Source organism: Dermochelys coriacea, chromosome 6 (genome assembly GCF_009764565.3).
Source record: "Dermochelys coriacea isolate rDerCor1 chromosome 6, rDerCor1.pri.v4, whole genome shotgun sequence".
Classification (NCBI taxonomy): domain Eukaryota; kingdom Metazoa; phylum Chordata; order Testudines; family Dermochelyidae; genus Dermochelys; species Dermochelys coriacea.
Window position 1 is genome coordinate 25,308,647 of NC_050073.1, and position 18,032 is coordinate 25,326,678.

General features: G+C 42.5%; 1 protein-coding gene across 2 annotated transcripts in view; it reads right to left on the reverse strand.

The window, feature by feature from the left end:
- Positions 1-16,769, reverse strand: part of NUCB2 (nucleobindin 2) — a 54,691-nt gene extending 37,922 nt beyond the window's left edge. The window contains exons 1-2 of one of the 2 annotated variants that reach the window (XM_038406650.2): positions 16,438-16,769; positions 215-382 (exon numbers count right to left, since the gene is read on the reverse strand). In XM_038406650.2, the coding sequence (XP_038262578.1) occupies positions 215-370 (156 nt within the window). In that variant the 5' untranslated portion in view covers positions 371-382; positions 16,438-16,769. The remainder of the gene's footprint in view (positions 1-214; positions 383-16,437) is intronic. The other variant, XM_038406651.2, reaches the window with a different exon arrangement.
- Between the last annotated feature and the right edge of the window lie 1,263 nt (positions 16,770-18,032).

An 18,032-nucleotide genomic window follows, 5' to 3' on the forward strand; every position in this document is an offset into this window, starting at 1 on the left:
TGAACACTGAATATGACCACCCCACCTGGAAAGGTACTACTAGCTTCCCCTTGGGAGTACAGAACCAACAAAGTTAATTATTTATTACAGCACCTAGGAGGACTAGTCATGGACAAATCTGAAGATGAAAAAAAATCAATGAGCTTGTTATTGATAGAAAAAAATACTGCCTTTTAGTACAAAGAATTTAATAAAATACCCTTCATTTACTTACTGGGGTTTCTATTTTTGCTCCTTCTACATGGGGTTCTCCTTGAACTTTTGTCTTGTCTATGTCTATAGGCACTCCTTCCAAATTGATTAGGAGACATGTCACCAGCAGAACACACTGTTGTGGCAGGATGGTTCTCCACCTCATCTGAAACATCATCACTCACTAGAGCTGGGTTTTAACAGAAATAAACTAGGTTATTAGACAGTATAAACACATGCATATTAGCACCAGCAATAATCCTACTGATTATACATTATAAAGCCATCAAGGGACATTAGAGCCAAACAGGGTTAAACGGAAATACTATTCAAGGATTATTTTAAAATCTTAACATATTCATAATTAGACCTCACTAGGCTGTCAAAGTGATAGTGATGCTACATTGCATATGCTAGCAGTGTAATAAGTACCCTACCCACAGACAGGTAAAAGATGAGGCATTACAAGGATTATTGTATTGGCTCTGTATGTTTATATGAAGACTCTTAAATCTGCTGTGGTATTATCAGTAATTCTGTAGAATGGTTTGAGTGGCAATAAAGTTTAGGATTTATACACTAATTTAGATGTTCAAAGTCCTGTACGATTGTCAGTTAGCGTGAAAGATACTATACAAAATAACGTCCAGATACTACTCTCACTGAAATCAATGGCAAGATTCCCAATGATTATAATGGGAACAGGATCAGGCCTCAGGAATTGTATAGGACTTGCTTATTTTGGACCAAGATTCTCTCCTGACCCCCGTCTCATTAGGAGAAGATGAAAAGTCATCAAATTGTTCCAGCATCTGGTGATATAGAGAGGCCTTTTAAACATTTGGGCTGTTATACTGTTAATGTCCACAATAGCTTTACCTCTACAGAAGTAGTTTTAGCACTTCTGCTCATTTCAGGGGATGTATCAGGAACAGATGATGTAATATTTGCATGTTCCTTGGCTAGGTCAGTGATGTAGATAATTCTCAGAAAACAGCTAAAAGTTTTCAATAGGGTACCGTCCATGTGTAATTAGCTTAGATATGTCAAAGAAAGAGATGTAATAACGTAACAAGTGTACCATGAACCAACCAAAAGAAGTGTACTCACTACAAGGGCAATTTTTGTACAAGTTCTTAAACTAGCCATGCAGATAACTCTATCACAAAGTATTTAGATTCAATGACAGCAAATCTTTGAGATGAATAGAGCATGCATTGCCAGTTTTCCTGGATGTATAGTGAAGTCCCCAGTAGGGAAGTATGGCACCTTTTTTGTCTGATCTTAGCTGGTCCTTTGCTGAGAAGCTAAATGGAGATAAAATTGCTACTGTTTATTTTCCACCCACCCCAGTTTAATATACTTTTCCTGTTTTATCTGTGATAACAGAAACAAAGAATAGTATTCTAACATATGCAGAACAATAGATATATACAGATGTTAACAGAGACAATCTTAAGTCTTTTGTTAAGGAGGAAATAAAGTGAGAAAGCTAATACTGTATGTTGTATACATCTTTTGAGCATTTCACAGACTAAAAGGATCCCAAGGATTCACTGAGATTATTTTTTTCTTATTTAAAGCAATCAGAAAAAAAAATGCCTGGTTGGAGTAGACTAACTCTACTGAAGCTAGTGGACTAACTCTGACATTAGTCCTTGGTATCTGGCAAGTAGGATGACCAGACAGCAAACGTGAAAAATCGGAACGGGGGGGGGATGTAATAGGAGCCAATATAAGAAAAAGACCCAAAAATCAGGACTGTCCCTATAAAATCGGGACATCTGATCACCCTATTGGCAGGAGCTGCTGTTGCTGCCACCAATCATGCACTGAATGTGTTATTTTCAGTGTCAGCAGCTGTGGACAAAGTAGATCAGATTAACTTTCGTTGGATCATTCCTATTTAAAAAAAAAATCTGAACTGATTGCTGGAATCAGTAAATTAATTTCTAGCCTCAGCATAGTGTTGGTGACTTCTCTGTGGCCTGCAATAGCTCTATACAGTTGATGTGTGAGGCTGTTCACTGTTCTAAGTATTTTTAGAAGTCTGAAGTGTCTTGATCGTACAAAAATGTGCAGTAATTAAGATTATCAGATTTTTTTAAAAACACTGTTTAGCTTTACAATTTCAATACAGATTCATTTTGAGGATCTTATTAAGAACCATCAAGACAGTTAATAGTTTACACCCTCTTAAATTTGATGTAGAGTAGGCAAGGATGAGTATTTGTCCATACTTCTGAGTCACGACTTTTCAAAAAAACAAAAACGAAAAAAAAATCCTTGGGTTTTGATATTGGTAGATTTTTGTGAGTGAGGTGCGAATAAGTAGTACACAGCTGCTCAAAGTCCATTAACAATTTTAAGGGAAAAATTAATGAGGAGGCACTTAGCAAGCAGGATATCGAAAACACAAACAACCAAGACTGATACACTTGCCGTCAGCTCCCCTCCCAATACTCATGTCCACTAGACCATCAGAGCAGAATAGACCAACTGGGTAAAGGAAAAGAAGTAGCAGGAAAGCAACCCTATGTCCCTAGCTACAGTACAGCTTTTAACTGCAGTTGTAACTTGTTAGTGGCAGTCCTTGTGTTTACATACTAATCAAATATTAGTCATGTTGTATCAGTGACAGCTAATCATGTGTCACTTGTACCAGCAACCCTCTACACTGGCCAGTGGCAGTCTCCCTGTAACCACTTTGATACTTCTTCCTCCCAGAGTTCATTGCCCTATGTGCTGCTAATGCTACTCTTTTTGCATGTTCTCCAGTTCTATCCCTAGTCCTTGCTGAGGCACTATAGGATACATACCCCAGATACAAACATGGTTAGGCAGCATAGTAGTTGAATACACAAGATCAGTTAACAAAATGATTGCGTTGTAAATAAAAGCTATTGTCAGTGGAAATAGCTCAGCCATATTTGTGGCAACCAGTTCAGATAAAGTCACAAATTGGTTACAGAAACACTATTTTACTCAATGTGGGCAGACCCCTAAATATTTCATTATAAACACAAGCTTAGGGAGCCTAATTACAAACCTGCTTCCAATGACCATATAATCTAACGGCTGCAACCTTAGATGGCCTAGTCTATGCTACAAATTGTTCACGAGGCTTATTTTAGGTGAGAGGAGAATTGTGTTGTAATAAGTTTGCTATAGGAGGCGTATTAACAGTGTAGATGTGGAGGTTTGGAGGGTGGTGAGAAAAAGGGTTAATTCTAAAGTTGGTTGATGCACAGCCATCAGAAAGCTTTCCTCCCTCCACCCTCACCCCTAGATGAAAAAGGCAACTAAACTTAAGTTAGGACAGACACTTATTAAACTGAGTTGTCACCTCAGTATTTTTAAAGACAATCCTGGAGAAGAGCTGAATCTCAGGAATCCACTCTGAAATCAGAGGAGACAGGGTCAGAGTGCTGGCCAACCACCTCTACTAACAGAGAGATCCACAGTCAAATTGTAGAGACCACATCCCTGAAAATTTTCCCCAAAACGTGCTGCTTTGAGGGCTGCCTGGTGAACTGGACAAATGAAAGGGAAAAACGAAGCAGGAAATCCTAGGAATAGACATGAACATAAGTTAATGATCAGAGCCTGAGGACATAGTAAGCATACTCTGATGTATCTTTTGTATCTGATGTATCTTTTCAAAAGTGTTTCTTTTCTTTCCAAAAGTGTTTAAGGAGATTAAAAGAGCAAATATTTTAAATTGTTCATTTAAAGAAACTGCACTCTTGTTTTCTATGATAAAGCTTACAATAATTTGGGCCTTTAAAGATATAGGTAATTGTTTTGTTTGGTCTGAGATGTTTTCATAAATGCATACATTTTCATAAATGTTAACAATACTAACTTAATATTGCCATAAATCACTCTCCATAAGTGTGCAGTTTTTTTTTTAAATTTACTCTGCCACTGACTCAATTTAGCCTTGGGCATGTCACTAAGGCCAGCACTTTCAACAGTGGTCTCTGATTTTGTGTATCTGTGCGTGAGAGTTTTGGCCTAATTTTCATAGCTGCTAAGCTTCAACTTGAAATTAACAGGAGGCGTAGATGCTTGACAACTTTGAAAATTAAGCGTCTCAGATTGGGCAATGAAAAATCAAAAGACAATTGTAAATTTTAGCCTTAACTTTTTAGGGAAAGTGAAACAAAGCCAGATTCTACTCTCAGCTACACTGAATTTACTCTGCTGTAACTAGTGGAATTACTCTACCTTTCCACTATTGTACCTGAGATCAGAACCTGGCCCATAGTTTGTGGAATGGGAATATTTTAATATCTATCCCACAGGGCCAGATTAACTTTCCTGTGGGCCTGAGGCTATTAGATTTTGTGGGGCCCAAGTCTTTCCTAATTTAAAACAAGATGATCACAACAATGGCATCGAGGCTATTAACACTATACTAAACTTGTCTTTCAATTAACATAAAGCTGTTCTGTGGCTACATTTCAGTCTTAAAACACGTAGAATATGATTAAGTTAATTCAAAATAGCCTACTTCTTACCTTAGAACAGCTGTTATATTAGTTTTTCTGGGAGGGAGTTTGGGTGAAGGAGGGGGCTCAAGGCTGGGGCAAGGGGTTGAGGTTTAGGAAGGGGTGCAAGGTACAGGCTCGGGCTGGGAGGTGTTTACCACAGGCAGCTCCTGGCCAGCAGTGTGGCAGGGCTCCAGGCAAGCTGCCTGCCTGCGTGCCATGGCCCCACGCCACTCCCGGAAGCAGCCGGCTGCTGGCACGTCTCTGCGCGCCCCTGGGGGGAGGGGGACAGTGCGTCTCTGTGCACTGCTCAGCCCCACAAGTGCTGCCCCCGCAGCTCCCATTGGCCAGTTCCTGGCTGCAGCCCCTAAAGCCCCTGTGTTAATCTGGCCCTGCTACCCCAAAGGTGTGTACAGTGCTTTGAAGATGTAAAATGATAGATAAATACACACAGGAAGCTTATTACATCTATTTTATGGATGAGTTTGGTACTATTACTATCCCAATTTGCATTGCACTCAAACCAAAACAAATAAATGAGGTTTCAAAGAACTGTCCCGACATAGTGACATCTGGAAATAGGAGTCCTATTTGCTTGTTCTACTGGCAATATTTGCTAATACTTTGGAGAGCAATAATGTAGGCTATTGGTGTATCTTAGAATTGCTTGCTGTTAAGATATCATGGTGTAGGAGAGAGGATGCAAGAGTAAACATTTGGGTTCATATTTTCAAAAGGGCAGCCTCTTTTGCAGGTGCAAATTCTGCCCACAAGATTTGCGCATGAAATTTTCAACCTACAACTGAATTTTAGTTGCAGTTCTGAGTATTTGCACCAGATTGTGAGTGCAAATCAGGTAGTTAGCCACATCAATAATTAAATTTATATCTGCAGTTCATTTTGTGGATGCAGATATTGTTGGTACAAGTTGTGAACGTAAAAAGCATTCATAAAAATATACTCCTTATTCCCTTGGTGGAATATTTTCAGCTTCTAAGAACCTTAAATATTTCATAGTTCTTTTTAGACTATGATATTTAGTCTTGGTGGGATGTTCAAAAGAAGCTAAATAACTTAGGAGCATAAGTCCCACTGACTTTCAATGGGACTTGATTTCCTAAGCAAATTAGATGTTCTTGAAAATTCCACCCTCTGATTAAGTATTATCAGATAAGATATTGGAATGTGACCTGATCCTCCCTTTTTCTGTCCCATCTACCTGACATGATGCAGTGCTTTGAAAACCAGGCTATCAAAAGAAGGTACAAATTACTGGATCAGATCTTTTTGCCTTTTAGAGAGAGAGCCTGCATTGCAGCATTCCAACGATAGTATGATATTAGAGAGAGACAAGGTGGGTGAGATAACATCTTTTATTAGACCAACTTCTGTTGGTGAGAGAGAAGTTGGTCCAATAAAAGATATTACCTCACCCACCTTGTCTCCAATATCCTGGGACCAACACGGCTACAGCTACACTGCATACAACAATGGATAGTATGTATAATAGTTTAGCCTAAGGAGAAAAGCCTGCAGGTATGGGGAAGAGTTAAAATTACGGAGAAGCTGAAATGGATGGACAAGAAATTTTATATATATTTTAAATTTTTTATATATCTATTTCCACTGACTTTGCAGAACACACTCTCAAGGAAACTGCGGAACCACCTGATCAACATCCTCTACAGCAAACAGGGAAAGATTAAGAATGAGCTCTCAAAACTGGATACTCTCATAAAGAACCAACCTTCCACACAAACTTCCTCGTGGCTGGACTTTACAAAAACTAGACAAGCCATTTACAAAACACACTTTGATTCTCTACAAAAGAAAAAGGACACTAAGCTATCTAAACTACTATATGCCACAAGGGGCCACAACAATTGTTCCCGTAACCCACCCAGCAATATTGTTAATCTATCCAACTATACTCTTAACCCAGCGGAAGAATCTGTCCTATCTCGGGGCCTCTCCTTTTGCCCCTCCACCCCCACGAACATGATACAGTTCTGTGGTGACCTAGAATCCTATTTTCGACGTCTCAGACTCAAGGAATATTTCCAACACACCTCTGACCAACATATTAACCCACAGAGACCTTCCTGCCAACACTACAAAAAGAAGGATTCTGGGTGGACTCCTCCTGAAGGTCGAAACAGCAGCCTGGATTTCTACATAGACTGCTTCCGCCGACGTGCACGAGCTGAAATTGTGGAAAAGCAGCATCGCTTACCCCATAACCTCAGCCATGCAGAACACAGTGCCATCCACAGCCTCAGAAACAACTCTGACATCATAATCAAAAAGGCTGACAAAGGAGGTGCTGTCGTCATCATGAATAGGTCAGAGTATGAACAAGAGGCTACTAGGCAGCTCTCCAACACCACTTTCTACAAGCCATTACCCTCTGATCCCACTGAGAGTTACCAAAAGAAACTACAGCATTTGCTCAAGAAACTCCCTGAAAAAGCACAAGAACAAATCCGCACAGACACACCCCTGGAGCCAGGACCTGGGGTATTCTATCTGCTACCCAAGATCCATAAACCTGGAAATCCTGGACGCCCCATCATCTCAGGCATTGGCACCCTGACAGCAGGATTGTCTGGCTATGTAGACTCCCTCCTCAGGCCCTTCGTTACCAGCACTCCCAGCTATCTTCGAGACACCACCGATTTCCTGAGGAAACTACAGTCCATTGGTGATCTTCCTAAAAACACCATCCTAGCCACTATGGATGTAGAAGCCCTCTACACCAACATTCCACACAAAGATGGACTACAAGCCGTCAGGAACAGTATCCCCGATACTGTCACGGCTAACCTGGTGGCAGAACTTTGTGACTTTGTCCTGACCCATAACTATTTCACATTTGGTGACAATGTATACCTTCAAATCAGCGGCACTGCGATGGGTACCCGCATGGCCCCACAGTATGCCAACATTTTTATGGCTGACTTAGAACAACGCTTCCTCAGCTCTCGTTCCCTAATGCCCCTACTCTACTTGCGCTACATTGATGACATCTTCATCATCTGGACCCATGGAAAAGAAGCTCTTGAGGAATTCCACCATGATTTCAACAATTTCCATCCCACCATCAACCTCAGCCTGGACCAGTCCACACAAGAGATCCACTTCCTGGACACTACGGTGCTAATAAGCGATGGTCACATAAACACCACCCTATATCGGAAACCTACTGACCGCTATTCCTACCTACATGCCTCTAGCTTTCATCCAGATCATACCACTCGATCCATTGTCTACAGCCAAGCGCTACGATATAACCGCATTTGCTCCAACCCCTCAGACAGAGACAAACACCTACAAGATCTCTATCATGCATTCCTACAACTACAGTACCCACCTGCTGAAGTGAAGAAACAGATTGACAGAGCCAGAAGAGTACCCAGAAGTCACCTACTACAGGACAGGCCCAACAAAGAAAACAACAGAACGCCACTAGCCATCACCTTCAGCCCCCAACTAAAACCCCTCCAACGCATCATCAAGGATCTACAACCTATCCTGAAGGATGAGCCATCGCTCTCTCAGATCTTGGGAGACAGACCAGTCCTTGCTTACAGACAGCCCCCCAATCTGAAGCAAATACTCACCAGCAACCACACACCACGCAACAGAACCACTAACCCAGGAACCTATCCTTGCAACAAAGCCCGTTGCCAACTCTGTCCACATATCTATTCAGGGGATACCATCATAGGGCCTAATCACATCAGCCACACTATCAGAGGCTCGTTCACCTGCGCATCTACCAATGTGATATATGCCATCATGTGCCAGCAATGCCCCTCTGCCATGTACATTGGCCAAACTGGACAGTCTCTACGTAAAAGAATGAATGGACACAAATCAGACGTCAAGAATTATAACATTCAAAAACCAGTTGGAGAACACTTCAATCTCTCTGGTCACTCGATCACAGACCTAAGAGTGGCTATACTTCAACAAAAAAGCTTCAAAAACAGACTCCAACGAGAGACTGCTGAATTGGAATTAATTTGCAAACTGGATACAATTAATTTAGGCTTGAATAGAGACTGGGAATGGATGAGTCATTACACAAAGTAAAACTATTTCCCCATGGTATTTCTCCCTCCCACCCCACCCCCCACTGTTCCTCTGATATTCTTGTTAACTGCTGGAATTAGCCTACCTGCTTGTCACCATGGAAGGTTTTCCTCCTTCCCCCCCCTGCTGTTGGTGTTGGCTTATCTTAAGTGATCACTCTCCTTACAGTGTGTATGATAAACCCATTGTTTCATGTTCTCTGTGTGTGTGTATATAAATCTCTCCTCTGTTTTTTCCACCAAATGCATCCGATGAAGTGAGCTGTAGCTCACGAAAGCTTATGCTCTAATAAATTTGTTAGTCTCTAAGGTGCCACAAGTACTCCTTTTCTTTTTGCGAATACAGACTAACACGGCTGCTACTCTGAAACCTTTGCAGAACTTGAGTTTTAACAGTGGGTTTTGTAATGTTTCCTGGGAGCACCCAGGTGCTGAGTCACTTCGCTACCACCTGAACTTAGCAATAGTAAGCCTTGTTTGTGCCTGCCAGGGGTCAGTGCCCTGACTCCACCAGCCGGAGGCAACACAAGCATTCACCTCTAGGCCTATACAGGCCCTGCTCGCTCTCTCTTCTACAGGTTAGCGATACGCACACTCCAACTTTAAGCCCTCCAAGCATCTCTCTATGAGGGTCTAGTCCCCGTTCCACTAGACTCTCACAGCGTTCACAGATTCGCTGCTTCCAAAGAGCAGTGGCCCCAGGTTACAGTTACACCTAAGATAACTTCTTTGCTTACCACAGAATACACAGACACAGTTACAGTGAAAATGAGTAAAAGTTTAATTTAGCAAAACTATAGAGATGCAAAAGATAGCAAGTAGAAGTATTGGAAACATGCTCACACAGAAAATAAAAATCATAACAAGCATTCTAGGACCCAAATTCCCTTAACTAGATACTTTTCTGTCTTATAGAGCAATATTCACCCAAAGTCCTTCCAGCATTTTACAACCAGGCTTGGCTGTGACCCTCCTTTCACAAGACAAACACGCTGTTAGCTTGCCTTCTCAGTGAAGGATCCAGGATGTACCTCTGTACCCCCAGATATTCCTCAGCAATCTACTGTCTTTACTCATAAACAGGATATCCCTACTTCTTTTTATTTCTCCTGTAAGTTTTCTCTCTTCACAGTTTCACAGTCTCTTGATTAGCATTTGGCTCAGTAGGTAAACAGGCATCCAGTGTGACATACAATGCCCAATACATACATGACCAGATAGAGTGAAGTGTCCGTTACCTCATGCTTGAAGGGAACCTGAGACATGTCATCTCCAGGTTACCTGCCTTAAGAACATAATTTTCAGTACAGATACAATTCCTAAAATATTTATCCATTCATTCATTTTACGATTTCTGAGAACCAGTAGCCCACTGGTCATCATAGAGACCCCAAATGCCACTCTTATTCACATATCCGACACAGGGGATCCCTATAAAACTCTATGCAATCCTGGGGCCCTCTGATATTGGCAGCAAGCGGTTTCTAGATCACAGGTTTCCAGGAGTAGTTAGAGGGAATCCAACTGCTTACACAAACTGTTGAACATTTAAAATATTAATCAAATGTAATTACTAAAATAGCAAATATTTTTAACCTGATCAAAAGTCAGTCACCAGATTCAGACTCATCTTGGCATGAAATTACATTTATCAAATTGTGCATGCAAGAATAGGTGACTAAATTATGACTCAGTCTTTAGAGTTGGACAGTCTCTACTGTGAGTCACTGAAACAACTCTACTGCGTAACACTTAACAAAAGAGGTAAACAGGCTGATGGAAACCTTTGACATTGAGTAAAGGTATTAGGCAAAAGGAGCGAGAGCTACACTTCACAGAATCATAGGACTAGAAAGGACCTCAAGAAAATGTTAATGTCTTGAGTAAAATGTCATGGTGTAGATAATATACAGTGCATCTTTTTTTTTAAAAAAAAAAGTTAAATATGTAGGCAATAAAATGAACAAAATGGATATAATTACACTAACATAACCTAGTGTTGTGGACCTTTTGTCCCAAATATACAGATCTCCACCAGCTGAGAGAGATCAATGAATAAAGAAAATTGCGTGACAATCAGAAATGAGTCTGAATAACCTCCAATCACCAAGTTGTAGGGGACAATCTTAGAAATAAATCTTTAATTACCTTTAAGGAATTATACCCCCATTATACTCAGTGATATCCTACAGCACATTCTTGTTTAGTACACAAATCTGAGCTTGTCTATTTTCATTTTTGCTGTTCACTGTTCGGACTTGTATCATCTTTGTATCTAGGCCTGTTACTAGAAGGGGACATAAGAGATAATCACCAACTTTTGGTCAAGTCTCATTTCATCCAGTGGATTTGCATATACCTGTTGGAAACTAAGGCCTTGTCTACACTGCCACTTTACAGTGCTGCAATTTTCTCTCTCAGGGGTGTGAAAAAACACCCCCCGAGTGCTGCAAGTTTCAGCGCTGTAAAGTGGCAGTGTAGACAGTGCACCAGCACTGGCAGCTACTCCCCTTGTGGGGGGGCCTTACAGCGCGCTCTCTCTCAGCGCTGGTGCCATGACTACACAGGGACATTAAAGCGCTGCAGCGCTTTAACGTTGCTTGTGAAAACGTGCCCTAAGTATGTTACACAGAGTAAAAAGCAGTTAGTTTTGATCCTCATTCTTCACTTAACTAGAAATCATATAATTGTCTATGGTTTAAAAAGAACATGTACAAGCCTGTCAAATTTATGACCAGTGTAGACAGAAAATCAATTACATAACTATCTGTGTACACAATGATGGCAACATGTGTAAACTTGACAGCTGAATAGCCAGGCATGGAATGGACTAGCAAAGCATCCTAACCGGCAGTTTGTATGGGCAACATTTGCCAAATTGTCTTTGCAATCCTAGTAAATGTGCACATAGATGCAGTCTTAATATGGGATACACAAATAGATTTCTACACTAGAAAATCTGACCCCTAACTGCTTCATCTGATGTGGAAGTAATAAAGCACACGATTAGTGATGCCAGCCATCTTGGTTATATCCAGAATCAAGCTATGATTTCCTACTTTATTACTGTACTTTGGAGATGAGCATTATCTGATGAAATAATGCATATAAAAGCCAAGAGAGAGATTTGACAGATAGGTAGTAGATCTACCCAAGGGTCTTTTAAATTCAGGACCGGTAAGCTAAGAACTCCTAAGCATTAATCTCAGTTATTAAAAAGACCTCTTCTGTAGTTTTGGGCAAGTCACTTAGGCCCAGATCCATAAAAGGACTTAGGCACCTAACTCCTCACTTAAGGTACTTCAACCCAAATTTAAGAACCCCTGAGATTCTCAAAACCCCTGCTCAGCTGCTCACTAGACCTGTAGCTGCCTAAAATCCCTTGGCACCTATGTTTTCACTATCAAAGTCCCCTAAGCATATACATTTCTGCTATTGGGCATAGGTGCACCATATCTCACAACTAAGCCACAGTGAGATCCTCAAACTAGGTGAAGATAGGCAGTCTCCCCACCTATCTTGCCTCTGGGGCCCAAATTGGTAGGTGTGCTCTGAGCATGTCTACTGGATCAGGGCCCAAACAAACTGGTCAGAAGAGGAGATGTCAACACCAGTGATTCCTCCTTTTTAACTTTTAGCCCAGGGGTTAGTATATGCACCTGGCATGTGAGAGACCAAGGTTCAATTCCTCCTTCTGCCTGGTGGGAAGAAAGGATTTGAACATGGGTCTTCCAGCTCTCAGGAGAGTGTCCTAACCTCTAGGATATCTGATGCAAGTTTAGCTTAATCTCTCCTGTTGAAGCTGATCCATTTTGGATAAATGCTTACATGGTCATTGGGCCAGAGAAAGTGAGAATCACGATAGCCTGGGGACTAGGGACACTTATTGGGAGAGACCCTGGATCCATTTCCCCTGCTCCAGTGACTATTTACTTACCCAAAGTGCAATAGCATCAGAGGGACCCAAAATATCCCAGAGCCCAGTGGTTAGGGCACTGTCCTGAGAGGTAGGAGACCTACGTTCAACTCTTTATTCCCATCAGGTAGATGGGGGAATTGAAGCCAGTGTCTCCCACATCCCGGGGAGTGCTCTAACCACTGGTCTAAAAGTTACAAGTGAGGTGGCAACACCACGGTGTGCCCATGTTCCATTTAAATTATACGTTCTCTGGAGCAGCAACCCTCTCTTATCTACCTTCATGGAGCACTTTGTAAGGTAATTTTTAATATTAAAACTATTCTTAATAAATAATAAATGCAAAGGTAGCACTATAATTTTCCCCCATATGTTTCCTTTTCTTGCTTTTTATGTTTTTTGCTTTGCCATCTCCCACAGTTTCACTGCATCTTCTTATCCGTCCTTCCTTCCCCTCCCCATGGCTGCTGTCCAAAGCTGATTCATCCTTTCAACTTGTTCTCCAGGGTGGCTAACTCTTCTCAGATATTCAGCAGAAAGAACATGCCTTGTTCTGTTTGTAAAGCACAACATACGTTGACAGCACTATACATATAGTCATAAAATACATGAGCCTGTTTACTAAACTGCTATTTATTATGCAGAAAAACATCTGGACTTGATTATAGTTGACACTGTTCTAATGTGATAAAAATTGTTTAATTCTTCAAGTGACCTTTAAATCATACATTGTAAGAGCCAAATCCTGGTCCCTCTCAAGTTAATGTGAGTTTTGTCATCAACTTCAATAGGAGCAGGATATGGCACTAAATGCTCTACAGTAACTTTGGCTATACGCAAGCAGTTCCAGAGCCAGACTGTTTCCCAATAGTACATATAGGGAGGTAGATTCTGTAGTATGTATATTATACATATTATACTATATCTCATCTCTCCATATTATACTAATATAATATACATAATATCTTGTATATTACAAGAGCTTCTGTGATATTTATTTTGGCTACTGAGCAAATTAAATAAAAAAAAGATAGAAGTACAAGACATCACTAGGCAAACAACTTTGATGTACAGAAGTTCAATTTATGGCAACCCTGATAGAAGGGCTTTTAAGTTAGCAATGAACTACCGTATCTTTCTTTCTTAAAGCATTTGTTTAGTCAGCATATTGCTAGAAATAAGGTCAATATTTTCACATCTGCGATATGTAAAATACGTTTGTGATAGTGAGCCAAATGTTTCCCTTTTACCTGTACAACTACAATGATTGCACTGGCGTTGTATAGATGTATCTGAGGTCTAGAATGTCTAAAAAACCTAAATGGTTTATTATAACTCCTTTCTTATTTTATATTAGCCAATTTTTACATTCAGAAACACTACAATCAACTTTGTTGAAGTCTCCCCTTAAAGAAATCTTATTTTAAATGACTAAGAGCCTAGATTTTGTTTTTGTACATAATTTCTTGTGCCAAGGTAAAGATTACCTAACAATCCACATAACAACATCAAGCCACAATTAACAAATTTATACCGATTGCTTTTGTACTGGATGTTAAAACTGCTTTTTAATCAAACCCTCCATTAAGTAAATAAATTAGACACAAATTGCATGCATAATGCTCAATGTTAGTGAAAGTTATGTAGAGACCAAAGGGGGAGAATGCAATCCTTAATTTTGTGTTTCCTTGCTTTTGTTGGTTTCTGTGATTATTATATTGTTTAAACATAGGTTTGGGTGTTTATATACTTTATTTTCATAATAATTCTGAATTACTTTAGATTCCAAAGACATTTCACATACAAATGGGCAAATCTAGCCCTTACTCTAAATTCAGAGATTCTGTCCTGTAGAACTAGGTCAGTTCTGTTGCATAATAAGTGCACTGCCTGTGTGGTACCTTGCTGTGTACAAGTTCCCTGTGTGGTAACCTACCGGATGGGGTGGAGTGGAGCGTGTGGATTTTCTCCTCACCCTTTGTGGAGTATTGTGTAATGGCCATAAGAACTATTCCAGAAATTGGGCCTGAGTAAGCCTTAAGGAATGGTTCATCCACTGCTATATATCCTTGGGAGTAAGAGTCTTCCCCCTGCTTGTCTGGGCCGGGGATCTGGGCCAGAATAGCTGCAGCATCAAGGCCACAGTAGGACCATTTTGATCATTTATTTATTTATTTTTTTTCAAGTAAACCACCTTCATGTCATCTCATTCAGTGGTAAACTGGAACAATTTCTTAGCTACTATGATGTTTTGAGCTTGAAAATACTGGATGCTATCTTTCCCACAAATAATATTTACATCACAGGTAGTGCCAATGTGAACCCCAATCCACCCACACTGAAATGTGTCACACACCCAACTGTTCTGAAAGCCATACAGTTGTGTTCTTGTGAAAGTTTGGAAAGAAACTGACATTTTCACAGACAAGATTAAACTTTTTCTTCTGTAATATTTCCTTTGCATACTTGGTTAGACGTGCACTATTTACCTTATCTGCCCACAACACCAGTAGCACGATTGTAAGCTGTAGTGGTTTGGACCATTACGCTATAAAATTGTAGTATTTTTAAGAGCAGCAGCTTTGGGGATTTTTTGTTTCTTAGAAGAACTGCAAAACCACAGCCCACACTGTGATTGCACGATAAACCGTCAATCAACAGTCATCTGCTGTAGGGTAAGCAACCATCCTGCCACTATGTTAAAACTAGCTCTGCTTACACATACAACCAGGGGTTGCTCAAGTGTCATTTCTTCAGACCCACTTCTTCTTCAATGGGGATTGCATAGATGAGTAACGACTATTTATCTTGCATAAAAAAAACTTAAGGGATCAGTCCCAAAGAATGGGAGTTATCTAAAATTTCCCTGCTACCCAGAAAAGTCACATTCTCTGACATGTACTAAAAATTCTCTCATCTCTCCAGGCTATTTTGGATAAGTGAGTTTGTTACATACTGACAACGATAACATATGTAAGCATTTTCAATAAAACGTTTTCTGCTCATAGGGTAGAGTCAACTGTGCAAATCTATACTGTAAAGCAGGAGTTTGACCATGCAGGGTAGTTAGTGTGTACTGTAGCAACAGGTAACAAGATAAGCACCTATATTTTATTTCAGATCTCTGATAGCACACCAGAGCTACAGGATTTTGGGGGGGGGGGGTTGTTTTTAGTTTTTTTAAAAGCGCTATTAGCCCTTATCCTCAACGTGTAGGAGGAGAGGAAAAAGGAGTTTTTCAGCGAATCCCCTAAATGAAATCAACACGAGCCACATTAGCCCGCTGCACCTGCCAATGCAGGACTGCTCCGTCCCAGTTCTGCAGCCCTTTCCCCCCAGGGCTGGGGCTGGCACTGCCTTCCTAGGGAAGCCTGCGCCCCACAGGGGCGCACCTCGCTACGTTTAACTGAGCTTCAACCTAAATTTCCTTTTGCCCCAGCCAGCCCCTGTTCTCCCCCCGCCTTCTCCTGCCCTGGCATTCAGATCCCCCAAGTCCCCATGGAGAGTCTCGCAGTCCCATCCTTAGGCATCATTTGGACACACCACAGCTGCGGCGTCTTCTTCTAAACCCTGCGGCTCCCCCAGTCATCTCGCTGGGCAAGAGACGCTGCTAACCCGAGGGTGGGGAAACCTCGCGTGGGGGCTGGTCACCCGGGACCTGGCTGCCTAGAGGCGGGAGGACCTAGCCGAGAGCCCCCTACCCCACCCGCTTCCTTCCCGCGCCCAGGCTCGGGGCTCTCACCTGCCTCTCGCTCTGGTCCCCAGGGGCAGGACCCAGCGCAGAGACCTCTCGGGCAGGGCTCCGCAGCCGCTCCCGGCAGCGCGACCACAACGCTCCGCCGGCACCCTCAGCACCAACCCGCCAGCGGCCCCCGCTCCGGTTCCTATAGCGATAGCTCCCGCCTCCGGGGCAGCGCCGATTGGCGGGGCCTGACCCGCGTCTGGTCATCGCGTAGGGTGCTGATTGGCCGGCCGCCGGGCCGCGGGTTAGGCTGCGCGGCAGGCAGAGCCGGTTTCAAGCAGGGTTGAGGCGAGAAGGTACGTGGCGGCGCCGGCAGAGGGGGCGGGGCCGGTCTCCCGGCACGGCCCCGCCCCGCGGCCACGGGCGGAGCCTGGCCCCGGCGTGCACGTGCTTCCCCCTGTCCTGGGAGCCGGGGGTTGCTGGTCCTGGAGGCTGGGAACCTGGAGGCGGGGAGCGGGGTGGTTGCTGCTGGGCTCGCGGACTGGGAGCCGCGAGGCGAGGCGAGGCGAGGCGGGCTGCAGCGGCTGGGAGCCACGGGTAGGGTTGAGGGGGTTGCAACTTGCGACTGGTCCCAGCGGCTCATCCAACGTGAGAACTTCTTCCCTGAAGCGACCCAGCAAAGGCAGCCCTGGAGCAGCTGCCGCCTCAGAAGTGGTTTATTTGTGATGGGGGAGAGGAGGGTGGTCCCAGCAACAGGGATAATGGTTTCTAATGGTAACAACAACGTGGTGTTTATGTCGCACTTTCTGTCCTGCGTGATCCCTGGCGTGTTCACAAAGCATGGGCCCCATTCTACAGAGACACAGGCCCGGTGGACACTGCAAACCTACCTTGGCGTAACTAGAAAAGGAGGACTTGTGGCACCTTAGAGACTAACAAATGGTGTACCTACGTCGCTCTGGGGTGTGAAAAGGCCACACCCCTGAGCGATGCAGTTAGGCCAACCTAACCCCTGGTGTAGACAGTGCTATGTTGCCTGGAGGGCTTCTTCTGTTGATATAGCTATTGCCTCTAGTGGAGGCTTCTCCCATCCTGTAGTAGAGTCTTCATTGAAGCACTGCAGCTGCCACTGCCATGGATTGAGGATAGACCTGCCCTGACTCTTTAGAGCAATCATTATTCACAGGGATGGTCTCAAGGAAGCCAAGCATGCTCACTCAGCACCTGGTAAGAGCAGGTTGTAAATGTGCAGTTTTGTTAATTCCCATGTAAAATGACATCCTTGTCCATAAGGTCCCCCCAAAAGTCACTCATCTGCCTTATATAGAAGGCTAGCTGTGGAAAAACATATCTTTCTTCTAAAGTGTTTTGTACTTGGCTGTACATTTTTAATGACTCCCCATGTAGAGATTGTATTTTTCTCTGGTTTATTGCATTATTTGCTTTACTTTGATCCATGGGTAGGAGACCTTTAGAGACAAGCTTCCGAAGTCAAGAAGAGCTCTGTGTAAGATTGAAATCTTGTCTCTCACCAACAGAAGTTGGTCCAATAAATGATATTATCTCATCTACCTTCTCTCTAATATCCTGTGACAGACAGCTACATCAACACTGCATACATAAATAAAGCTAGCAGTGTTCAAGGTATGTAGTAA